This window comes from Anguilla rostrata, chromosome 11 (assembly GCF_018555375.3).
Source record: "Anguilla rostrata isolate EN2019 chromosome 11, ASM1855537v3, whole genome shotgun sequence".
NCBI classification, from domain to species: domain Eukaryota; kingdom Metazoa; phylum Chordata; class Actinopteri; order Anguilliformes; family Anguillidae; genus Anguilla; species Anguilla rostrata.
Window position 1 is genome coordinate 39,145,774 of NC_057943.1, and position 25,089 is coordinate 39,170,862.

Genomic DNA, 25,089 nt, shown 5'->3' on the forward strand with positions numbered 1-25,089 from the left:
AAGTCAAATATATATGATCATCTAAAACTGTAATATTATTTCTGTATATATTAATGGCTTTCAAACTCAAATATCTCAGATCTAACTGTTAGGCCTATACACTAATGTGTATGTTCACTCCCTGCGTGCGATCACAAAGGATTGATGACAAAAAGTGGTTCTGAACTCATACATAAAAATAAAAATACATAAAAATAATTCTTAAAGAACAAGTTGTAAATGATGTAAATGAGAAAGGGACCAGGCAAACTTTTGAAAAAAGGAGGTTGAGGTGTAAAACTTAACACAGTACATTCTGAGAGAAAAGATGAATTTCGCGCATCTGTAGCCGTGCATCAGTACATTTATAGAACGCTTGCCACGATAATGGTTCTGTAGCTAAAGAGTGAGATCATTTATTTTTTTTAAAGTTGCAGAAATGATAAATTATATCGAATCTGCAATGTTTTAAGTCGTCAAGCATAATGCGACACAAACAACCTCGAACAGATTAAAGTTGTAAGCCAACTGTAGTTGTCATACAGGGCTGGTGGGTTGTTTTGCATTACGTTACAATACTTATGCCGAGATCTGGAAAGTCACGTGAGCCAAGCCAAGCTAATATGAGGCGCACAGTGGAGCTCGGAGCATCCGACCCCGACCGCGTGTCGCTTTAAGAACTCTACGTTGAGAATCACGTGTGTCGTTGTAGGTCGAGAAGTTTGACAGAAGTTTGGAAAAAACCGCAATCTCTAACGCAACTAGTTAATTATTAGCTTAAAGAACATCCCTAGTGAGTTGGGGCCGAAATCTTCGCCCATAAAGTATATTCTGTTCGCTTTCACACAAGATCGCTCTTTGGTGTAGTATTCAGTAGTATTTTCAGCATAGACCACGGAGGCAATGGAGGGAGTAGCTCAGGTATGTGCTTGCTCTTGGCTATCTACAGTCGCTAGCTAGCTTGTTCGCCAACGCTTGCTGGCGAGCTGACTTACACATTTCGAAACGTTTCATAGCTGGCCAGCTAGCTAGCGAGCTCATTTGAATTGCTGCATTGCTTGGTTGACGTGAAGTGAATTTTTTTGTATTGCATTTCTGGACATTTATCAAAATGTCAAATGGCATTTAGTCAAATGGCTTTGTTGCGCTTTCTGACTTTGTTATCTTCAGAAAATAACGTCTGGATTCCGTCTCGACCTCGGACCTTTGAAGGAGCCATTGGGATTTATTCGAGTTCTTGAATGGGTAAGAACTAAGAAGACTTATTTTTTCGGCCTTCGAATGAACTAAAGTAGCAAAGTTAGATTTTTTAAATTTGGTTTTAAATATGTTTCCATTACCCAGTTGGGAGTAAAATTCTGGACTTTGATTCCTAGTTTGTTAGCTAATTAATGCTAGCCGGTTACATTCACAGACTCCCTTGGGCAACACCCTTATTTAGCTAGCAAGCTAGCTGGTGTCCATATGTCAGCGCATCTCCAATATAACACCCCACAGTTGTACTTGCTTCCCAATTTGTTATTTTTGTTTCAACATTTTGTCAGTGTCCTAAGTGATACAGATGAAGTCAATGAGTTTGATCACACGCCGCACTGCTCAGCAATATAACACATAACCAAAGCTGTCTATAGATCTATTTCAAGGCCAATTTGGAATTGACGCTGATTATCTAGCATTTTTTTGTATGTACAAGTTAGTCTGCTTCCCACTGTTCTTGATTTGAATGTAACATTTCAGATAACCTTTGACGGAAACAATATATTCTAGCAGATGTGCATGGTCTGTAATGACGTGTTTAGCTTAAGTTGGAAACATATGACGTTTCAGCCTACCAGTGCATTCATATGTGAAGTTTTGTATAAACGTGAATTGTAGAAATCGCGTGTTCTTGAAAGTAATTTGATACAATGTTTATGGCGTACATTTTTTCAGATTGAATAATTTGTATTACTATTTTCCAACCGAAGTTGGAAGAGAGAAACAGAGGTAGATCAACATCTGACATGGCTCTAGTTTACGCGCATTCGTTAAAAAACACGGTGAAATCAGCTGAAGAGAATTTTTACACATAGTAGGCTAATAGGCTGCCTTTCACTGCTGTGTGCGTAATTGCAAACGCAGTACACAGCAAGCCGCGCATTTTAGCACAGTTACGTTAACGGTGCACTATTTGAGAAAAGAAAGTCCGCGAGTATGGCTTTATATGTAGTGCACTAATTCTTGTACGTCTCGACTGAAACGTTTGAAAGCGCGCAATAAATTTGGCACGTTCTGAAAACCCGCTTTAAAGGTTTATGCTGCACACGCGCATATTGTCCTGCTGTCACTTGAACCCTTGACGTTTGGGCGTTTGTGCGTAGTATATCCTGTCTATGTCCGGTTACTGGAGTTCGTTTTCAACCTGTAGACTCCACTACATTCATCTTCGCAGTTGCGTTCTGGAGAGGCTATAGTTAATCCAGGTGTAGACATATATTTCGGGGTTGTTTCAGGCCAGTTTAGTGAACAGCTGCAAACATAATCCCCAGTGGTTTAGAGTTTGCCTGAACGCATTATTTCAAACTGTGTAGGCTGATTCAACAGATTTCTTTTTCTTCGTCTTTAAAAAAAAACAAACTTGCCGCACATTTGCGTCCTTCATTAAACCAGTGAATGCATACTATTACCTTGATTATTTTTGCAAAAATAATTAAAATGGCCTCATTGTTCAAAGATTTAAAATGCGTTCTGTGGCTTCACCTTGACCTGGTTACGTAAAATGCCCATATCTGTCATTTTGGACATCAAAAAACAACAAGTCAACAAAGACGCATCAAGCTATAATTACGATCAATTCATATCATGCACATTCCAATCATTATTATTGGCCAAAAGCAGTCTATTCTTACATGCTGTTTCATATAAAAAAAATTATTTGATAAAATGTATATATAGCATACTCATTTAGATCTCTTGTTTTTCTACATATGGTGTCTTAAATACTTAAGCAGGTTACTTGTTCATCCAAGTCAAATATATTGTACTGGGTAAGACGTGCTTCTTCCAGTGGCTGAGAAGAGTCGCTTTTTCTCCTTGTGGTTTGTGTTTTAAGGCTCCTGTCCTAAGGCCTGCTTTTAAACTGAGATTGCAGGATGAGGGAAGCATTACCAGCTCTGACACGGGCTTCTGTCTGAAACAAAGAGCGCACAGAGAAAGGCCTCCAGGCTGTCTCTGTCCTTCAGCAGGGCTCTGGCCCGCTCTGTCTGCAGCCCAGCTCCAGCGGGAGGAGTGAAACGCGTGGAGCTGGAGCGGGAGGAGGAGGGTGTGCGTGTCTCTGGGGTGTGTGGAGGCGGTGAAGCCCCTCTCCGGTGCGGTGCATTAGCACGGCGGCGTGTGGCTCTCTGAGCCCGTAGCTGTTAGCGGGCCTGCTGTAGCGCGGCTCTGCGCTAGCCGAGGCCTGCGTTTGGGGGGGGGGCGTCGTGGAGGAGTCGCAGCACAAGCGTGCTTTGTCCCGCGATCAAAACAAAGGCGCACGCAGTGCAGCTTCGCCTCGAGCTCGGTGCGAGTTCGAACTGCAGAGAATTCCGGGTCTGGAAGTGTCTCATTTCCCCCCTGGCTGTTGTACTGTTTGTGCAGGCCAGGCTGGTATGGCTGGCTCTCTTCCTGTCTCTATATGGGCTACCTGCTGCTGGCGGCTCCTGACTCAGCCTGGGACGGGGGGCGAGGGGGCGAGGGGTGGGGGGGTGCTGAGTAGACAGAAAATGGGGGGGTGGTGTCACATGTTTTTAATGTTTGAGGGCTGACCCACCCCCCCCATTTCCGCTGCCAGCTCAGTAGGTGTGTTTTTATAGATAGTAAATGGGAAGCTAAATTGACCTCTTAGGAGTGGAGACCAGTCCTGCATCACACTACTTGGATGGTTTTTTCTTTTTTTCTTCCAAGGGATTGTGGTGGGATCAAAGGAGCGAGAGAGAGTTGGGGAGAATGGGAGCGAGAGTGAGGGAGAGCGAGGGAGAGCAGGAGAGAGCGAGAGAGAGTGGGAGAGAGTGAGGGAGAGCAGGGGAGAGCATGACGAGAGAGATGGGAGAGAGCAGGAGAGAGTGAGGGAGAGCAGGGGAGAGCATGACTGAGAGAGAGCGGGAGAGAGCAGGAGAGAGTGAGGGAGAGCGGGGGAGAGTGCGGGAGAGAGTGAGATAGCGGGAGAGAGCATGAGAATGAGAGAGAGCAGGAGAGAGCGAGAGAGAGCGGCGAAGAGAGCAGAAGAGGAGAGAGTGTGGGAGAGAGAGCAGGAGCGAGAGCAGGGGAGAGTGCGGGAGGGAAGTATTGGAGTGTACCAAATACCAGAAACATGAGACGTGAAGCTCCCAAGAATCGACCTGATCGCAGGAGATTGGTCCAGTTTATGCCATGAACTGGCGCAGGAATTTTGCTCCTGGGTTTTGCATAATTCTCTGTAGCTCTTTGTAGATAAAGAAAATGTACTGTAATAAAGCAGCAGCATTTGGAACTGTATTTTTCATTAATATCTTAAGCAGAAGACTGAACATAACTTATAACTATATGTTATAAGTATACAGTACTATACTGTATACTTCCCTTGTAACACATTTGCACTGCGAACCAGGATGTCCTGAGATCGGTTTGTAGTGTAAGAGGGTGTGTGCGTGCGTGTGCGTGTGTGTGTGTGTGTGCATAGGCAGGGGAGGCGGAGCGGTTGTATATTAAAAGACAAAAAGAATTATGAAGTATTTTTCATTGTGAATTTGTAAGGAATTTCTGAGTTATTCCGAGACACAGTTTTCTGCAGAATTTTACATCCAGGCTGAATTAACTTCAGTTCAAATACATTAGCAGATAAAACTTTTGGTCAAAGCTATTCATAGCTGCATGCCAGTTAAGATAAAAGACTCCGATTAAATGAATTTTACTGAGAAAACAGAAGTAGCAGATGGGAGAAGTCCTGTTAGTGGCTGCAGTATCCATATCAGAGACAACACAAGCAGGCGCAAATGACACACAGTTAGGAGGAAAGATTGTGGTATGATATCAAAGATGCTACAGCAGTAAGGATATCCTGGCTGGGCTGTAACATGGCTCCGTGTGACAGGGTGAGCAGGGAATCCACGGTGGGGCTAAATTAAACCTGTGGTATGTTCCAGCTAGGCCGTCTGCTCTTAGTGTTGTGGACTTTGCCAAACTGGCCTGTGCTTCAACCCCACCTGTGCCTGTATTTATAAAGCCTTTAAAAATAGCACTGATCTCGGATCGGCGATCCCCTGCTCACATCCTGGCCTGAACCACTGCGAGTCAAAAGGCCAGGCTGATCCGAGACCTCAGAGTCGGGACACTGATCTAGGACGAGGATTTCTCTGTCCGTCTCCCGACTTCATCCGTTCTGAGCTAAAATGCATTTCACCGACCCTAGATCTGCACTCGCACTCAAAATTCATTAGATTTGGGCCAGATCTGCCTCTTCGGGTTTGTATTTGGGGATCATAAGGACTTTTCCCAGGCGTTCAGGGAATATTACTGTGGTAATGAACCAGTTTATTAGATGAGTGAGCGATCTGCACTTCATTATACGTCTGTAAATTTGCTTCGTCCAGGTTACGCGTTTATTTAGAGCGGGTGTCATCAGAACTGCCGATAATTTAGTTGTGACTCCTTGCTAATTATTAATCTTCTATACATTATAAACAATTGGGTAAATCTTCATTGGCATTACTGTAGACGTAATTGTGGTTGAAATTCATTGCAAGCCCGTCAGACTGAATTAATCGGCTGTTAAATTCTCATCTCTTTGCTCACGCTTGATGGAGGCGACTGATTTTCCCTCTCATCAGAGCCTGTGGCTTACATAAGCTCTTCATTAGCTTCCGCATTGGTGCACCATTTCCGGTTTCCTCTGTTTTTATTGGCCTGTGGTAGACCAGACTGTTCATCTCTGGGCTGCACAAATCCCAAATGACTCAGTTTCACAACTGATAGCCTACAGGTTGCTGGTTTAGGCCGACCTGTTCCTGTGTGCAGATAGCGCCGTGAGGATTATGAATGAATTTGCTTTGCTGCGTTTCCGTAATTAAGATGATTTTGTTTGTAGTGCTGTCTTTGATAGTTAGCCCTCAGATGGCCAATTACTCAATTAACTGCACAGGTTAGAATTCGTAAGTGTCAATAAATCAGTCAGCTGAGTGAAGAAATTAGGTGAATGATGGCAACATTGGCTATAAATAAAACATATCCCCACAGAGGCTTAATGCCTGGTTTGCACTCTGCATATCAGATATCAAGATAAAATGCAGTTTTGTTGTGATACTCAAGACAGCTAATCTGCCAGGTGAAGCAGAAGGGAGTAAAAGTTAAGAAACTTCATAGAATTTATTCTTTTTGTCATAATAAAATAAAATTCATAATGAGAAAAGCTACTGTACTAGTTTAATTTAATTATGTTCATGTATTATTTAAATAAATGTGAACAATTAGTTCCCTTAGGAATGATATAGCTAGCTCCAGACATAGTTTGATTGACTTGTAGATGGCGGGATGGCTAAGCTATGAAGGTAACCAAACCCACTGCTCTGGCCAGGTCATTCTGATATGTGAGGAATGGGAGTTTCATCATTGACCGTGTGTGTGTGGCGGAGAAGATGGTGAAGTTTGTTGAGTGGAAGTTAAAATTCAGAGACCGTCGGAGGTCACAACTTCATAGGCAACATGGTCATGTTCACATTCAGTGTCAGAGTTGACCGAAGTGAACCCATGTCTAGTCCCAAAAATGGAAACTGTCGCGGTGGATCTTCTGCTTGGAAACGCGATGGCTGCTTGTGCCCTTAAGATGGACGGGAGTGACAGGTGTTGCTGGGTCCAGAAAACAGATTGCAACTTGAGTTGGCGATCTCACGGGGGTAGGGAAGCCTGAGGGGGACTTATTGCTTCTAGCCAATCGCAGGCTCCATAGCACTGTGACTCTATAAAAACCTGTATATAGCCCTGGCATTTATACCCTGCCTTCATTCGCTGGCCCAGAGGGCTGAACTCCAGTTCTGCCGCATCTCCGGAAAAATATCAGGCTCTAATTCACCCCAAGTGATCCCCTGTTAATTGGTATAATGGGTAGGGAACTGGTAACCCAAAGGTTGTGGGTTTGATTCCCCGGTAGGACAGTTGCCTTGTACCCTTGCGCAAGGTTCTTCACCTGAATTGCTTCAGTATATATCAAACTGTATAACTGGATACTAATCTAGTCTGGTTAAGTGTCTGATAAATGCTAGTAAATGCCAGTGAATTTAATAACAAGTTCTCACTTTAAAACCTGCCACTTGCTATACAACAAATAAAAATGTGCAAAATCTTCTCTAGCCTAGGTCTGAAGGGCTTAGAGGTGGCCATCTTTGGGCTGGAATCTTCTTCAGCTTGTAGCCTGTTGAGCTAGCCGTCATCGAAATTCATTCCTTCCCACTGGTGGATAAGCACACCTTGTATGTGCACACATAGCAAATCGATGTGTACACAAAGGCGGGACCTTCAAATGCGGTGTTAGACAACGACAGCGTGTGAAGTATATCAAACTGTGCCTGGAGTCGGGCGTGGATTCTGGCCCAACCGCAGAACTTCAGTTATAGCGAGTCTACAGATGTGCGTTGAGCACTTCCTGCGAGGAAGGATGTAGTTGTATACAGGAAGCCATAAAAGGACGGCTCGCGGACTGAGAGGAGGGCAGTCGGCGGAAAGTGAGGGTGCCGACGCGCTGGGGAAACAGAGCCAGAGGTTCTTTTTTGCGGACAAATCGCAGAGGATCGCCCCCGGATCCGTTTCGGGGAATCCCAAATGCTGGTCCCGGCACGCAGTCATGGAAACCACGATTCCCGTCTGCAAATTATAATCATAAATTCTCCCCGGCTCTGACTGAGTACCTCATTTAAACTATAGAACCTTCTGGGTTCCAGCTGTGTCCCAGTGATTGCTTGAAAGTTGCTCGTTATGAGAAGATATAGATAAAGATGTACAGACTTTAAAAATCCATTGTTCTACACACAGGACGGTAACGGGCAGCAAAAATAAAATGGAAACGCGAGTCTTCCTGCCAAGACCTGCTTGTGAATGAAGGTCTGGCGAGTACTCTTGACGAACATGTTGGCTTGAAATGAAACCGCAGACGATGACACACCAGCCCTCCCACTGGCTGGGTTGTTTTCATTTGCATGATAGAGTGATCAGGGCTAAGCAGGTTTTTATCAGCTCCAGATGAACAGAACGGCAGTGTATGTGGTGCAGTATTAATGGTGAAGGAACTGAACTTGCGATTTGGAAATGGTTTCATTCCCTGGTGGGACCATGATGTGCTCTTGAGCAAGGCACTTTCCTAGAATTTCATTTGTGAACATGCAGAAGTGATCCTAGATCAGCATTCGTGGTCCTGTTATGAATACAGTCTCAGTGTTGAGTTTTTCTCTCTTCCTTGAGGGAGGATCAAGTGAAATATCTCTTTCCCTTGAAGAGACTTAACAGGCATGTATTCGTGATGATTTAGTCCCATCGGACACGTCCCCGTTTGGATGGCTGCTCTGAACAGGGCCAGGGGACATCCAATTCGGCTGCAGGTTCTCTGCCTTATGGGAGCTGTTCACCTTAGTCCTACATCAACCAAATTCCAGACCTAGCAAACTATCTAAATTCTTACGGGAAACCTGTTATTTAACCCCTTGGTGCTATGCCCCTAGCGGTTGGCACGCCGGCGGATTGCTCAATTCGGACGTTCTGTGCTCCTGCAACCAAAGTATGAGTTGAAAAGATGAACTCTGTGTTCTAGCTTTATTAGCAGATGATTCAGGACAACTATATTGAAGATAGAGTTTCTAAGCACCACCATTGTCGCTCTGGTCGTCCATTTACCAAGCACCCCCTCTCTGCAGTCTGCATCTGTAACTACACCCCCCACGCATGACACACTGGACAATAGTGTCTATCTGGGCATACATAAAAACATTCTTTTACCACTAAAAATTTGTATTCCGTTGTAGCAACAAGATAAAGCCAACAATAGCCGAAGGTATACTAGTACAGCTGTGAAAAACGCTGCTCACGCTGAACACTGAAATAAACAAGAAATTTTGAAAAAAATTAAACTGTCATTATACTGTTAATATCTGTGACTAAATATGGAATAAATATACAACCTTACCATTGGTTTTATGTGTAGAGATGTCCCTTTTGAGATTGAGTGGTCATATATGTCTTGGACATTCCGTTTGTGAAATAGCCTATATGCTCATTTGTGATGCCTGGGTAACTTCCAAAATAGCTGTGCATAATACCATACATGTTGTTTACGGTGTTATCGTCCTTTGTAATACAATCTAGCTTGATCAACAGTTAATCGGTCCAAAAGGTGACAGAATAAGGTTTCTAACGATGTATAATATGTCTAATTTTACATTTGGAATAGCGTTTTATAACTCGGTGTAACCAAAAGTTTTGTCTCATTATAGCAGCATTGCGTATTCAGTCTGTGGTAGCAGTAAATTCTATCGACGACTTACGTCATTTCTTGGAAAATATTATTATTCTTCAGAAATTCTGAGCATGGCTAAGGCATATGTTTGCTGATAGACCTAGCTGATATAGCCTACTGTTTTCTGGTCTAAGTTAGAACTGCATTGATTCTGTCTCTTTCTCTATCTACTGAACACAGATAAGATTTCATCATCCAAATGTAAGTGATATTGCTGAAAATATTTTGGTTTTATATGTTATTTTTGAAATTGAGTGTCTTTAAATAGGTTAGTGGTATTTTATAATGAGGACATTTCACACTGTAATGTAAGCTTTGTTGGTTTGCTAATTAGTGTTTGTGTTTAATGCACCGGATGTGACCTTTTAATGTTGTTCCACCCCCATGCAAGAAAACCTCACATACTGTTGAGTACAGAAAAACACACAAGTTAATGATTTCACACGTTGTGTGATAATGGTTTTGCGTTATTTAAAAAAAAAAATCTGATATCGATGCTTCATCTTAAACAGTCATAAGCGGCACGTGTATATGCTTTATAATGGACAGAAAGTATTGTATTGACACTGCTTACTTTTTTGTTCATAGATCTTTAGTAGTTCTGCATATCCGCCCTTAGATTTTACGCACTTGTGGTCATGGAGTTGTTGATCCAGGACATAGTTTAACCTGCTGTATGTATGCAATCTCTCAGTATGTCATTGCAAACTAACAAAGAGCACATTCAATTTAGATTCTAGCCTAGACAATTTCATTTGTGGAACTTTATTTCTTGCTAAATTATGAATCTAAACTAATCTAAATGTATAAATCTAAAGTTATAGGCCTAAAGCTTTAAATAGGGTACCCCCTAAATGGGCAAGGATTGGGCAGATTTGGCATGTGCGCAAAGGGGTTAAAGTTTATAAACCGACTAGCTGGCACAGGTCCAATGAGCGTTTATCAGACCTCGCTCGCCAGTGATATCGAATGGCCGTTAGTTTCAGTTTGAATGCGACTCGAGCGTGAATGCAGTGTTTGCTGCCCTCACAGTGACCGGGGGAATCCTACGTTGCCCGAGTTGTCATTGATTACGGTACACGGTGTATAAAACAAAATCACGTGAAAATGACTTCACAGTTCGGTGGAGTTGAGTAGCGAAAGTATTGTAATGTTTTTGACTGGTCCTATGTGGTCTGAGTAACGCTGCTCTCCGTCTCTCCCCAGATCTTCTCCATATTCGCCTTCGCCACCGCCGGGGGCTACTCCGGGTCCACCAGCATAAACGTGAAGTGCCTGGGTAGCCCCGACCACAAGGAGGTCACCGCCTACTTCGCCTACCCTTTCAGGTGAGCCATGCGCCTCACCGCTGGGTGGCAGTCGCGGGTGGGTCGGGATTACACGTATCACAGTTTTTTTTGACAAGGACTTTGATATCATATTAATACTCTGACTCCAGAGTCAATGTTTGTGTCTGTGTTTTATGACGCTAACAATGTTATCCTGCGCGAGTGCCTCTGGGAATGTATGGCGGCTAAATCGGCGACAAAACTCACAAGAAATGCAAGCGGGTGCGCTTTTGGGTGCGCTCTTCACACCCTAAAGGCCCTCGCTGGGTAACAGATAGCTGCAGTCCCATAGAGCGTGCATTGGAACCAGAGAGAGTAGGAGGGGCCAGGCACTGCGCATATTGAGGGCAAAACTGATTGCTGCCCATTGAATTCAATGTAGAAAACCAAGGTGATTTAACAACCAAAGAAAACCTCATTGGTAATTTTTTTTTTGTGATCGTGAATTTCATTAGGTGTTGCAGTTTGTGAAACAATGGTTGTTTTGGTCTGTAAGCTTTTGGGAAAATATTTATTAAAATGTACATATTTTATTACATGTTACATATTTTCACAATCTGCTTTTATATGAAACATAACGCTCATTAATAGAGTTTCAGAGTACCATTGAGGATGTTTTTATTTTGCCTTCAAAAGTCTGATATTTCTCATTCACTTTAATGTTTTGCTCTCAATACGTGTAGTACAGGCTTATTACCGGGACTTCACAAGCTGTTAGCCTAAGCCGCGCTACCCTGTCTGGTTAAATATGCACGTCTATGTGAACAGTCCCCTAGCTGAGTGCAGCGTGTGGCTGGGTGAACAGTCCCCTAGCTGAGTGAAGCCTGTGGCTGGGTGAACAGTCCCCTAGCTGAGTGAAGCCTGTGGCTGGGTGAACAGTCCCCTAGCTGAGTGAAGCCTGTAGCTGGGTGAACAGTCCCCTAGCTGAGTGAAGCCTGTGGCTGGGTGAACAGTCCCCTAGCTGAGTGAAGCCTGTATCTGGGTGAACAGTCCCCTAGCTGAGTGAAGCCTGTGGCTGGGTGAACAGTCCCCTAGCTGAGTGAAGCCTGTGGCTGGGTGAACAGTCCCCTAGCTGAGTGAAGCCTGTGGCTGGGTGAACAGTCCCCTAGCTGAGTGAAGCCTGTGGCTGGGTGAACAGTCCCCTAGCTGAGTGAAGCCTGTGGCTGGGTGAACAGTTCCCTAGCTGAGTGAACAGTCCCCTAGCTGAGTGAAGCTTGTGGCTGGGTGAACAGTCCCCTAGCTGACTGAAGCCTGTAGCTGGGTGAACAGTCCCCTAGCTGAGTGATGCCTGTGGCTGGTGTGAACAGTCCCCTAGCTGAGTGAAGCCTGTGGCTGGGTGAACAGCCCCCTAGCTGAGTGAAGCCTGTAGCTGGGTGAACAGTCCCCTAGCTGACTGAAGCCTGTAGCTGGGTGAACAGTCCCCTAGCTGAGTGAAGCCTGTAGCTGGGTGAACAGTCCCCTAGCTGAGTGAAGCCTGTAGCTGGGTGAACAATTCCCTAGCTGAGTGAAGCCTGTGGCTGGGTGAACAGTCCCCTAGCTGAGTGAAGCCTGTAGCTGGGTGAACAGCCCCCTAGCGGGAGCCTGGAAAAGATTACGTTCACTTATGCGGCGCACGTGTTTCTCCTTTTTTGCTGTCAAATGTTTTTCTTTCTCTTTCCTCTCTAAAGCATTCTTGTGACATCCTGGTGTCTTTGTAAGAAAGCACTGTACAAATAAAATTAAACTGAATTGAATTGGGAAAAACCTGTGAAACATGTGCATTGTAAAAATTGTAAAACAGATAAGATGGTATGTCAATATTTACATCATTATGGAAATTGAAAGATAAAATCCACTAACAGTGTTTTCACTAACGTTGACGTTGGGTAATTGTTAGTGAGCTAAATTATGCAACACGAATCTGTGTTTCTGTTAATGTAAGGTAATTGTTGGTGAGTTGGTAAGTTACGTGACACATAGGCTAATCCATGCGTTGACCAGAGATTCTGGTCATTGTAGGTTAGTTCCAATACCTTGGTGCTGTCACATCTGCTTTTACCAAGTGCGCTACCCAGCAGCCCCCGAAAGGTCTCATTTTTTTTTTATTTTTTTTTTTTAAAACAAAGTCATTATATGGCCAAACACTATCCCACAGTGAAAATTGATTGTTGGTTTTTTTTGGCTGAATAGTGATGTAGCAAGACAATGTCCAGTTCAAACAGTTGCGGCTTGTTTCAATGAAGGGCTGAAATTTTCCCCCAATCTTGGACAGCTGGTTTCACAGCAGAGTTTGTACACATGATAGCAATCACAGACCCACTCAGGTCTGGCATGAACAACACAATATCAATAAAAGGGAAACGCAGCTGGGACAGTAAAAATCCATATTTGATGTGATGTGGAATCATTTAGTGCTCACTCCCCCCCCCCCCCCCCCCCATTGTTTCGCACTGATGATATTTACACACAAGATTTGCCTTGTTTGCTTTGTAGCTCCACTCCCACACTGACTGTTTCCATTTACCGTAAAACTTCTGCTGGAGGAGTTCTTTCATTTCTCAGTAGGCATCTCAAGAGGGTTATCCATGCTGTAGTTAAATCTTGCAGATTACACAACAGGGTCATTTTTTAGTTAGTTCCTTGGTTAGTTAGTTAGTTTGTTTGTATGTTTGTTTTGTTTGTTTGTTTGTTTGTTTGACAGGCACTATCTGTATTACTGTCCCTGTCTAAGTGGAGGGGTTGTGCCCTCTTGGCTTTTGTAGGCTGCCCAGCTACCCGTACCAGGTCCCCAGCTGCAAGAACGACAGCGGCGCCAGCACCGTGGAGACCTTCCTGACCGGGGACTTCTCCTCCTCGGCCGAGTTCTTCGTCTGCATCGGCGTCTTCGGCTTCCTGTACTGCACCGCCACGCTGGTGATCTACCTGGGCTACCAACAGCTGTACCGGGAGAACAGCCGGGGCCCCACCCTGGTGAGTAACCCCCACCCCCCCACCCCCCGAGCTGGCCGGGGCATCGCCTGTATGCAGCCCGGGACGAACAAGTGTCCCGACTCAAATAATGCAATAATATCAATCATCATTCTAATTCAAACACACAGTCAGTGATAACCGCAATAATAATATTAATAATGACAGCAACATCACTGATGATAACAATTATAATAGGAAGAATATTACTGATAACAACAGTAATTGTAATGATAACTAAAGCCCTATGCGCACGGGACTCGTATTACCTGGGGACCTCATGTGATTTAGAAATTACCCCCCCACGTCTGTGTTTCGTGCGGTGCATTCGCACAGGATAAGCAAAGTCTGTATTTTACTCAGATTTACTGACATTATTATTTATATGACTGAAAATGTCAAGGCTCTGCTCTGCGTAACAGTAAAATACGACCCCAAATCACGAGATGCCGATTCGCACGGGACTAATATTATCACATGACCTCTGTGTTTGGCGAAATATGGTAGGTAATTTGCGGTGGAATTTTTTCTTTACAAGTTACGGACATGGCAGATTCGCACTGGATTGAGATAACAGACGACCTCCGCAATTATTACAAGTTACTAGAGGTCCCCAGGTAATACTAGTCTCGTGCGAATAGGGCTGAAGACTTTGTCGTCGTATAGTACCTTTCATACGTTTGCTGCTCAGAGTGCCTTACAGAGATTAAAGTAGAGATGAAAGCGTGGCAGCTGTGGTTGTGTGAAATATAAAGACTCTGTGGTTCTTTCCAGGGAAATGTACATGTGGGTCTACGCAGCTGAGTTACTAGAAAACCCATGCATCATAGCACACAGTGTTTAGCTATACCACTGTTTGTCTGATGGAAAATTGAAAAAGGGAAATGAACAGTTGAGCATAATTTTCCGAATTATTGCAATGCCTTATGGGAAAATATGCTGGGTTAAAGGAAATGGGACCAAAGGGACTGAGCGTGGATTGCAGGAGCTATTGAACAGGGAACAGCATGCTGCTTTGACATGTGCTGTGTCTCTCAAGGAGTGCTGAGGTAGCTGATAATCACATACATACGGGCCCCTTATCAGTTACTGTATTTGCCCTCCATTTTAATGAAATGATAAGTGTTATACAACCTTCCTCTGGGCTTGCAACTGAGAGGTTGCTGGTTCAATTCACATGTGGGGCACAGCCTTGAGCCAAGGTGCTTTGGGTTTTCCCGGTAAATGTTGAGCTTTACGAATAGATTATGTTAGAGTAAAGTAAGAGGAAAAGGGCGATGTTAGGAATGGGGAGGGGGGGGGGTGTGTTCTGTGGGGCCGGGTGCTGAGTGTGCTCGGGGTTGGCTCGTGCTCACGATGGGCGCAGCAGGGTGTGTCCAACATTCAGCAGCTGCGGGGAACGAGAGCCTCGCCCTGCAGCCAAGAGCGGGGGCATTCCGGAGGTCGCTTCCAAAGAACTGACCCCCCTCCAGACCTCCACGTATGCACACTAAGGCTGTCAAAAGTGCCGAGTTCGTGAGTTCGAATATTAGCTTTTGTAATTAGTTAGAGTTCGAATATATTCGAATGTCATTTGCCTATAATTCACAAAAATAAGATGCTTATTTTCGGGCGCAATATGCACGTGATGCTCCCCCTAAACTGGCCTGCGCGTTATTTTCCACAAGCGGGCAGTAGAATAGAGGACATCGGTGAAGTTTCATACTAGGTTACTATATCTGGGGCCTCATTTATAAAACGTATTTTAGATCAACTGTGTGGCGCGTACGTAGAAAATCACGTCAAAGTAGTGATTTATAAAATTTCAACATGACTCGATTTGACCGTGGAAACGGTCGTGGCTCTACGTACGTCAGGTCTTCACTTGACGTATGCAAGCAAGTTCATTTTATTATGAGCCCGCTGCAGTTTCTATAGCCTAATGCGCAAATGAATAAAGCACTTTCCCGTGGATGTAATTTACCACAACTTGGCATTTATTAATCACAATAATAGGGAAATGATTGTAGGAAATCCCTGTTTATTTCTTAACACTATTTTCTTAAAACTATTCAGATGGGAGGATCGGGGGATCCAAAACTAATATTCGAACGCTCAAATTTAGGTTCGAACTTAAAAAAAAAAAAAAAAATTTAAAAAAAAGATTTTCGAATAGTTTTCGAACTTAGAATATTTTTTGACAGCCCTAACGCACACGCGCGCACATATCGCCCCTCTGATATGCAAGTTAGCAGGGTAATGGCGGCTTGTTCACTTCCTATGTGAAGTGCTGCCTGCATGAGAAAGACATGTAACCTCAGATGCCCCCTTAGACATCCAGCTGTAAATGATTTATATGTAAAAGAACATTTAGCTGTGTAAGCTACTCTGACTAAGTGCATCTGCTGAATGTAACAGTTTTTCAAAGCATTCTTCTATGAAAGGCACACTAATCTGGCTGGGAAGCTTGCTGTTATTTTCCATTTTTGGCCACTGGAAATGAATTTCCCCCATCCCCAGGGAAGCAGTATGTGTTTCTCTTTCCCACACGAGTGACCATGCCACGAACATCGCAAATGGCCAGTTTCATTTGAATTCACGGACAACTGTCAGATCGTCCAGACAAAAGCAGAAGCCTGAGATTACACTGTCTACTCCTTTGAGAATTAGAAGAAAGTCTTTTGTCCTGTACAGATGTGGCTACTTTAAATATTTTGCCATTTCTCTTGGTTGGAACCCTGTCTAATTCTTCCTATTACTTCAGAATCCAGTTTGTGTAACTACAGTTGGCACATGCTATTAATCTCATATAATGGCTAGACGCTCTATTTATTCCTACTGTTAATAGCTTTAGTCAGGAGTAAAAAAATAAATGAATAAATTGACCCAAAAATAAACTGTTGAATAAACTGTTAAATATTTTAGTAGAATATTTTAATTTCTTTTTATTTAAAAAGCACAGTAATAATTTAGAGGGGATTAATGATGGAGAAAATGGTTGTCAGTGAGAAATTAAATAAATTGAACCTATTAAACATGGCATGACTTCAATTCTAAATAATTCTCTCTCTCTCTTTCTCTCTGCCTGTCAAATATGAATTCAAAGCGCTTAGTCAGCACATCAAAATTTGCAAAACATCACATACCATAACAGCACAACAATGTGATTGTGTATATGTGCATACACATGCATTCACATAAACCGTAATAATAATCTTTCTCAATCTTTCTTCATGTTTAGGACCTGGCGCTGACGGGGGCCTTCGCCTTCCTGTGGCTGGTGTCCAGCTCGGCCTGGGGGAAGGGCCTGACGGATATCAAATGGTTCACTAGCCCCTCCACCCTGGTGGGCCTCATCGATACCTGCCTGACCAACAGCTGCACCCCAGGGGCGGTCCCCTTTATGGGCCGCCTCAACGCCTCAGTGGTGAGCCCTCCCCCGAAACCGTGTTCCACCTCGGCCGTGCCCCCTCGCTGTCTCCAGAGCAGGGCTTCCCAGTCCTGGTCCTGGAGAGCTGCGGTGTGTCCTGGTTCTCATCGTTACTCAGGGCTTCACCGACCAGTTAAAGCAGCTGACTGCTAACTCATTTCACCTGGTTGGTCTCGATTGGCTGCTGATTTTAAATTGAAAACGTAAACCAGCGACCCCTCAGCTCTCCAGGACAACAGTCCAGAACCTTTGCCCTGGAAAGGTTTCTTAGTCTGGCTTCCTGTTGGCTCAAAACTCTGCCTTTAATTGGAGCCCCACCCAACAGCCAGACGGAAACTGGGTCTTCAGTCATTATCTATCATCAGTGCCTGAAGATGGGTAACGATTCTACTGTCCTGATTGCCGTGGGAAATTTTATCCGCCATTTGTGGGCTAATGCAGATAGGCATTGAGACAGGAAGGAGTAACTACAGAGGGAAGGAATACCCAATTACCCCAGGGTTGTGGAGCAGAAAGATCTAACTAGCGTGTAGGGTCTGAAGGCTGATTGGACTCATGGCTGAGCTGTTCCTTGAACTTCCCTGTATGCTAGCGCCAAGAGTTTAAACTTAATCCAAGCGGTAACAGGCAACCAGTGAGGTGTGAGGATGGTTGTGAGTCTGCGGGCTCATTTGGGAAGTTTTAGACGAGTCATATGGCCGCAGTCTGTGTTAGCTGCAGTCTGTGTTAGCTGCAGTCTGTGTTAGCTGCAGTCTGTGTTAGCTTCAGTCTGTGTTAGCCACAGTCTGTGTTAGCCGCAGTCTGTGTTAGCCGCAGTCTGTGTTAGCCGCAGTCTGTGTTAGCTGCAGTCTGTGTTAGCTGCAGTCTGTGTTAGCTGCAGTCTGTGTTAGCCGCAGTCTGTGTTAGCCGCAGTCTGTGTTAGCCGCAGTCTGTGTTAGCCGCAGTCTGCGTTAGCCGCAGTCTGCGTTAGCCGCAGTCTGCGTTAGCCGCAGTCTGTGTTAGCTGCAGTCTGTGTTAGCTGCAGTCTGTGTTAGCTGCAGGGGTTTAGTGGCATAAGCAGGGAGACTGCAAGAAGGGAATTGCAGTAGTCAGAGTCTGAGAGTACCTGGGGGGCCTGGAGTAAGAGCTGTGTATGGTCGGGTAGTGAGGAAGAAGAGGATTCTTCACATGTTGTACAAAAATACTCTGTGCCACTACATGGGAGGGGAAGGAGAGTTGATCTAGGCTTAGCACTGTAACACAACGGTATGCATTTTAAATTAACTTTATTGTTACAGTACATTTCCTCCTGACTCCATAGACCACAATACCAGACACTCATACCACCCCAGAACCAGGACCTTTTTCCCTCCGTCCTTTTTCTAACAGTCCCACGCCCTCTGTTGGCTGGGGCGGGAGGGACAGTAGGCAACTAAACAATCAGATAACAAAGGCATCCATAAACACTACAAGCACCAGGCTGCCTATGGTAAAAAGGCCCCGAGTGAGCTCTCCTGTAGCATCCAGACGGAAGGACAGTTCTGGCTGTGGAGAGGGAATGAAAAGCATTCCCGTTTTAGCCAGGGTGAGCTTTCGGTTTAGGTCTGCCAGCTCCAGCGCGCGGTTTCATTCCGGCAAGCCGAGACGTGTAAGGAGAGCTGCGTGTTGGACAGATTACAGGAGAGGAGTTGAGAGTCCTCAGTGTAGAAGAGAGAAACTACGAGAGGAGAGGACAAACCCCAAGAGGTTGCTTGCAAAGGGAAAAGAGAAGGGGACCAAATGTGGAGCCATGAAGGACACCCGTAGAAGGTCATGGGTACGAGATGAGCCAGCATCCCAGGAACCCCGAAAGGACTATCCATAGATTTTGGATTCAGTCCACTTAGGAGTGCCTGAGATCTGGAGTGAGGTCAGGGTAGAGAGGAGGGCCATGTGGTCTACACTATTAAAAGCTGAAAGATGGTTCTGGAGGATTCAAACAGAAGACAGGGAAGACTCACTAGCTCATGGGTTTTCTATGAGGGGTCCGTGAAGGTACTGTTAGGGGTCCCTGGCCAGACTTGATTTGCAAGGAGGAGGAGGTTAGCGTTAGGTTAGGTACTGCACGTTCTTGGGTTTTGTAGAGAAATGGGAGCAGAGAAACTGGCCGTAAAATCTTGACGACAGATGCACCTAGAACTTTTTCCTTAAACAGCGTGTGACCCTGGTCTTCTCGAAGGCCATAGGAAGTGATGTATTGATCAGGAAGGAAATGATCGGGAGTGTGCTGGATGAGGTTGTCTGGGGAAGAGGGGAGGGAATGGGGTCCAGAGTACAGGTGGCTGGACGATGTGATGTCAGCACTTAGAGATGTCTACATCTGTAAGGTGGGAGGACCTCAGAAAAACAAGGCGGAAGGATATGGTAGGGTGGGGGGCTGTGCTATCTGGAGGGATGTATGGACGTCTGTGATCGTACTTTCTACTCTCATTCACACCTGTGTTACAAACCAGAAGTCAACTCAAGCTACAATAACCAGGGACAGCACAGGCCCATAACGCAAGTGCCACAAACTAAAAGGTGTCGATGTCTACGTATAATAAAAAATATATAAAGTTTATTACATCAATTAATAAGAGAAAAAGGCACTGAGGATTACCACAGGTAGGTGTTCAGGATGGTTGAAGACAAACCAGTGCTAAACCAAAAGAAACCCATAATATTAAAAGAATAGTAGTGAGTCTTAAGGTGAGTCACTTGCCCATTCTGACCTAAATCAGACTAAAATTGAGTTTAAGAAAAAAAATCTAAAAAGAGGAACACAAACTGCCGTTCCACCTGCAACTACAACAGAGGAAGATACACTGAAATGGAAGTTGAAGTACTGACAAAACGTACAGGAAAACAGTGTAGCGTAAATGCAGTGCAGAAACACTGACAAACCCAGGCAAGGACAGCTAAGGAGAGGTGAAAACTGCAGACTTTTAAAATCCTTTAGACTTTTATTCGCTTGGCTGTGACGTGCTCAGGTGTGCTTTATCAGCAATCAGGTCATCATCGCCCTCACCTGCAGAGCTCACACACACACACACACGTGTGCGCGCACAGGCACACACATGCACGCACACATACATACATGTACACACACATACGGTACACACACAAACACACAGGCTCAATAAACGCACACACACACATACACGTACACACACAGGCTCCATATACGCACACACGTACACACACAAACACACAGGCTCCATATACGGGCATGTAACAACCTGTGAAAGTAAACACTGCACTAGTTACTGCATGCACACATATTTTGTTGTTTTGACAGGATAATAAAAAGAAATTTCATCTTTACAATTTGATAAGGGGTGGTGTCAGAGAACATGTTTGCTCATTGTGGATCATTAGCTCACTAAGTCTGGGTACCTCTGCCGTTTGTGTCCACAGTTCACCAGGCTTGACTCACATGTGTAGTATCAGGACACCTCCTCCCTCAGTGGGGAATGAGTCTGGTTCTGAAGTGGATGTGTAATTCTTCAGGACTGTAGGCTGTTGACCATGAGCAGCTTTAGCACTGACACTGTCTGCCCCCAGAGAAATGTCTGATTATTTTGAATGTTTTAATATGTCCTAGTTATCAGTCAAGAGGTTGACTTAAATCTCCAGTCCTGGAAACCCACAGTGTCTGCAGGTCTTTGTGGTTTCTTCTAAACGGCAGCTAGTTTAGGCCTTGAAGCTAGGTGTGCGGAATCTTTAGCCAATCAATGATTTAAAGCACTGAAGTGCTAAAATGGCAGTCCTCCGTGACTGGGGTCTCGACTCCCTGGTGTTAAAATGTTTTGCGATGCTTTTCTGTTGCAGATTTTTGGATTTCTGAACCTCATCCTGTGGGGCGGAAACTGCTGGTTCATTTTCAAGGAGACCCCCTTCCACAAGCCTGCCAACCCCCCGGCAACAGCCGAGGAAAGTGCCACTCAGTCTTAATTGGACTGCGCTAGCCCCTCCCCCCCTCCTCTCAGGCCAATCAAAGTATCGCAGGAGTCCGATTATGTGGAGTCCGTTTCCTCTGACCTTACGGGGACGGAAGCATCCGGAAGGGTTTTTACACCGTGCCTACAGTGACCAGGTTTACATGCAGAGCGGCGGTCTGTCGTCAGGCAGAATGTTCACAGAATTCTGAATATAAAAAGACATATTCTGAAACTCTGTATTCTGATTAATGCAAGGCGGGGAGATTGGGATGTTGCTTATGTTAAATAGTCCGGCTTGTGCATATGACTGAAAATGGTGGTATTCAGAATTCTGTGCGTATTCAGAATGACTGTCCTGTGGTGTGTGTGTGTGTGTCCTCATCACAACCAGTTTAGTATAATTCTACATGATGCTAGTAGCCGGCAAGCAAAATACATTGAATTGCTATTGTAACATTTGGAAGGTTGGTGGCACAAAAATAACACAAAATTCTGAATGGAGGAGGTGAACGGGCGAGCGAGTGTGTGTCACGTGATCGATGCAGTCCTCGAATCAGCGCTCGAACGCATTCGGAATGCCGGTTGAGCATCACGCTTTGCTACGGTCTAGCTGCTATTCAAATTGCAAATCTTAGCATTAGCATTTCAGCCTTCCACAGTGTCTAACGCGGTTGTAGCGCTGTACATGGAGAGCACACGTTGTCTCCATCCCGAACACGTGCATGTGCCCGCTACGTGCGTGTAAGCAGCCAACGTGGAATTCTGTCGGATTTCACATAATTCAGAATCCTCTGGCACTCTGGATGTGCGTGTGTGTGTTTGTGTATGCGTGCATCCGTATGTGTGTAAACGTGGTCATTGTGAACTCCTTACTATGCAAAACGTGTGTTTTTGTTTTCATACAGAATATCAGATCCTTTAAAAAAAAGAAATTTAAATCTTATTAATTCAAAAAAGACCAAAATCGATTGAGAAAAATACAAACTTTGTCAGGCACCATTTCTGACGGAGTGAGCGCATTTAAATCAGGTCACCACAGTAGAATTACAGTAAGCTCTAGTTAACATTGGCCCAAGCTGTGTAATGCACTGGTAATACTGGTACTGTGTGCTCGTTTTGACGCTCTTCCTTACTGCTTCCTTCCTTGGAAAGCGTGCCAAGGTTACAGAAACGTTACATTTCTCACCAGCTAATAAGCAACGGATCCAAACGCACCGCCGCTCTTCAGACACAACTTCTAACCCTCCTGGTTTGGGCTATTTATGAAAACTTTTTTTTCGGAAATTAAACTTTTTTGGAATACCATTTTTACGTTCATACGCGGTTAGGTCAGTGCATTCTACAGGTCATTTTCTCACCGAAAGCCCGGGACTGCCGTGCGTTTGCCGCAGGAACCGGTTGTGCTTCTGAGTTCGTTTAGCCACATTTGTAATTTTCTTGCATCGGTTGTACCAGCCCGTGCCTCGCGTTTGCGGTGACGTGTCTAGAGTTGCGCCGGTGGGTGGATGTGGAGTTCGTTACCCTGTTTTCAAGCTCAACAGATGGAAATTAGTGAAAGTACCGGAAGGTCGGTATCCAGTGTTGTCAAATTAACCTGACCATGTGAAGGTTTTTTTTATTTTCTTATTTAATTGTTTTGCATCCTGCATGGTTTTCTATTTGTAACGATAACATGTGCCTTAAATTAACAAAGCAAACCTTTAATGGAATACACCAGCCCATAAACACTTAACGAGTGCCCTGTAGGTAAAATTAACCGGTATTAACGACTTTGCGCTTGTTGTAGTAACGTGCCATTCAGTTAGGGTACTGAAACATGAGAACAGCCTGAAGAAGTGTTTGATACCAGCGGTCACTACTACTACCTCTGTACTGAAAGGGAAAGCAGAATGTGTGCTCATTATTGTCCTCATCATAATACATTTCATCGCCATTATTGCTTCGGTTTGCCCCCCCCCCCCGCACTTGTTTCAGTTCATTCATTTTTAAGTTGAATGCTAACAGAAAATGGAAATCACAAGTCTGTCATGTTCCTTGTTACAGAGGTTTTTTTTTCTTTGGAATGTGACAGTGAGTTTTATCTTTGTATCTGTTTTCCATAGTGAGCAGAAAGTAAATAAGAGACCTTGAATGATCTGTACATATTCTGTATTGTAAAATATTAAAAGAGGAGAGCTGGTAATATTAAAACGTGTGCTTTCTCTGTGCCTCTTGTGGTCAGTTACAGGTACTTCACATTAAATAAAATGTGCAATATCACAACGAACCACTAGATGGTGGCGTTTTCACTGTGATGCCGCCGATCGGCAGGGTTTCTGCGGTGAACTGATCAGGATGGGATGGCAGTACTTAACCAGTAGGCCCTGCAAAGATTCTTTATGCTTGCCAGATGCCTGTATGAGAAACTATGTTTTGATAAGGTTTGTTTGGAATTCCTTTGGCAATTAAAAGTCCAAAGGAGGCCTTTGTATTTAATCAAATCTCAGGTTTTCTCGTGTCTCCTTTCCTGGAAGGTTTTGTTACCCTCTGAAGAAATGCCAGAACAGGGCGTATCGGCTGAGCACGGCCATGTCGTAGCACGGTCACTGCTGCCTTTTGAACGCAATGTTTGAACTTACATTTAGACAGTTATCTGATGCTCTTATCCAGAGTGACTTGCTTAAGTGCATATAAAAAAGGCTCAGGTGGCAAAGAGCCGATGCAGAGCGGTGCTTGCGGTTAATACAGAGCTCAGACATGGTGGACGGGTGTGAGAGGGAGACTGAGAATGCAGTGCTTCAGGTATAAAATGTGTTTGATATAGTTCAGCATTAGGTGAGCCAAGGTGCTGCTTGAACAGGTTTGTTTTCGGTCTGAGGTGACGGACAGTCATGACTCCAGTCCCGATTATAGCGGGGAGCTCGGTCCCTTACCGGGGGCCAGAGTAGTGGAAACCGGGGACTTTTTGGAGCAATGATAATGCAAAGATCCACGCACCCTTGAGTATTTGTAAAAAGTCACCTCCGTTTATTAAGTGTAAAAAGCTGAGCAGTTGGTCGGTGCACCCTTGGTAGAGCTTTTCCGACGGCCTGTGTTCTGGTCGTTTTCCAGTGCTCTGACAAAGCTCGAATGAAGCTCAGAAGAAGCTCTGACAAAGGTCAGCTTGTTTTTACACTTAATAAACTGAGGTGACTTTTAGCGTGTATTCTGTGTCCGCGGATCTTTTTGTTGTTATATCAATTATCTTCTATCGCTCCTGAAGTCATATTTCTTTTTGGATGTGTAAATCTTTTTTCATTTTGGGACCTTAAATATCAGCAAAGAGACCGGCAGGTACAGAGCGGAGTGATTGAACAGGAGCGTGAGCTTTGATAATAGATCACAGGTAGGGGGCGCTGTTCCTCTTGCTGCACCATAGACTGAGATGAGCTGCATTTTATTAAAATACCCTGAGCTGCTAATGAAATAAACCCATGTCCATTGATTTTACGGATCTTAAGTTCCATGTAAGTAATGGTTGTTGAGTCCTCCCCATTTGGAAGTCCATGTGTCACACTTATCATGTGCTGGCAATGTTCTTAAATGTGAGAATGGACATTTCGGTGCTGCATGGACATAGCAATTACTGTTTACAAACATCATCTCATATTGTCCATGGAAGAAACACATTTACCATTTTTGTCGAAGGTATTCACCGGATAAGCTGAATTGGCTCATAAAATATTTATGTCATCTGTTTTAAAAAGTGGTGAAAACAATGAAAGTTATGTGATAATTGTGATAATTCAGTGATTCTCATCTCTGCTTTGAACAACTTCAGTTGCTTTTTACAAATATTAATTTTGTCGGATCTACTGTAAGTCAGTCATTACCATAAACAAACGTGAGCCTCTTCAGAGCCTTCAACCAATCCGGGTCAGCATCCTAAATCCCTGCTGGGGGTAAGTATTTGTAACGACTGACCAGAAGTTTAGTTTTTAGCTTTTGGAGATTTTGGAGATCTCTTTTCTTCTTTGGTGG

At 44.3% G+C, this 25,089-nt stretch overlaps 1 protein-coding gene across 1 annotated transcript; it reads left to right on the forward strand.

The window, feature by feature from the left end:
• Window positions 1–620: 620 nt before the first annotated feature.
• On the forward strand, window positions 621–23,297 carry LOC135234905 (synaptophysin-like protein 2). Its single transcript, XM_064300003.1, has 6 exons — window positions 621–900; window positions 1,150–1,224; window positions 10,676–10,797; window positions 13,539–13,746; window positions 16,964–17,149; window positions 20,981–23,297. Exons 1-6 carry the CDS (start codon window positions 883–885, stop codon window positions 21,101–21,103), a joined length of 732 nt encoding a protein of 243 aa, XP_064156073.1. The 5' UTR covers window positions 621–882; the 3' UTR covers window positions 21,104–23,297.
• The last annotated feature ends 1,792 nt before the right edge of the window (window positions 23,298–25,089 follow it).

Excerpts from the sequence above, each read along its gene's own strand:
- LOC135234905 (XM_064300003.1), top strand. Across the intron at positions 1,225-10,675 it reads TTATTCGAGTTCTTGAATGG|ATCTTCTCCATATTCGCCTT; the intron begins GTAAGAACTAAG and ends GTCTCTCCCCAG. Across the intron at positions 10,798-13,538 it reads TACTTCGCCTACCCTTTCAG|GCTGCCCAGCTACCCGTACC; the intron begins GTGAGCCATGCG and ends TGGCTTTTGTAG.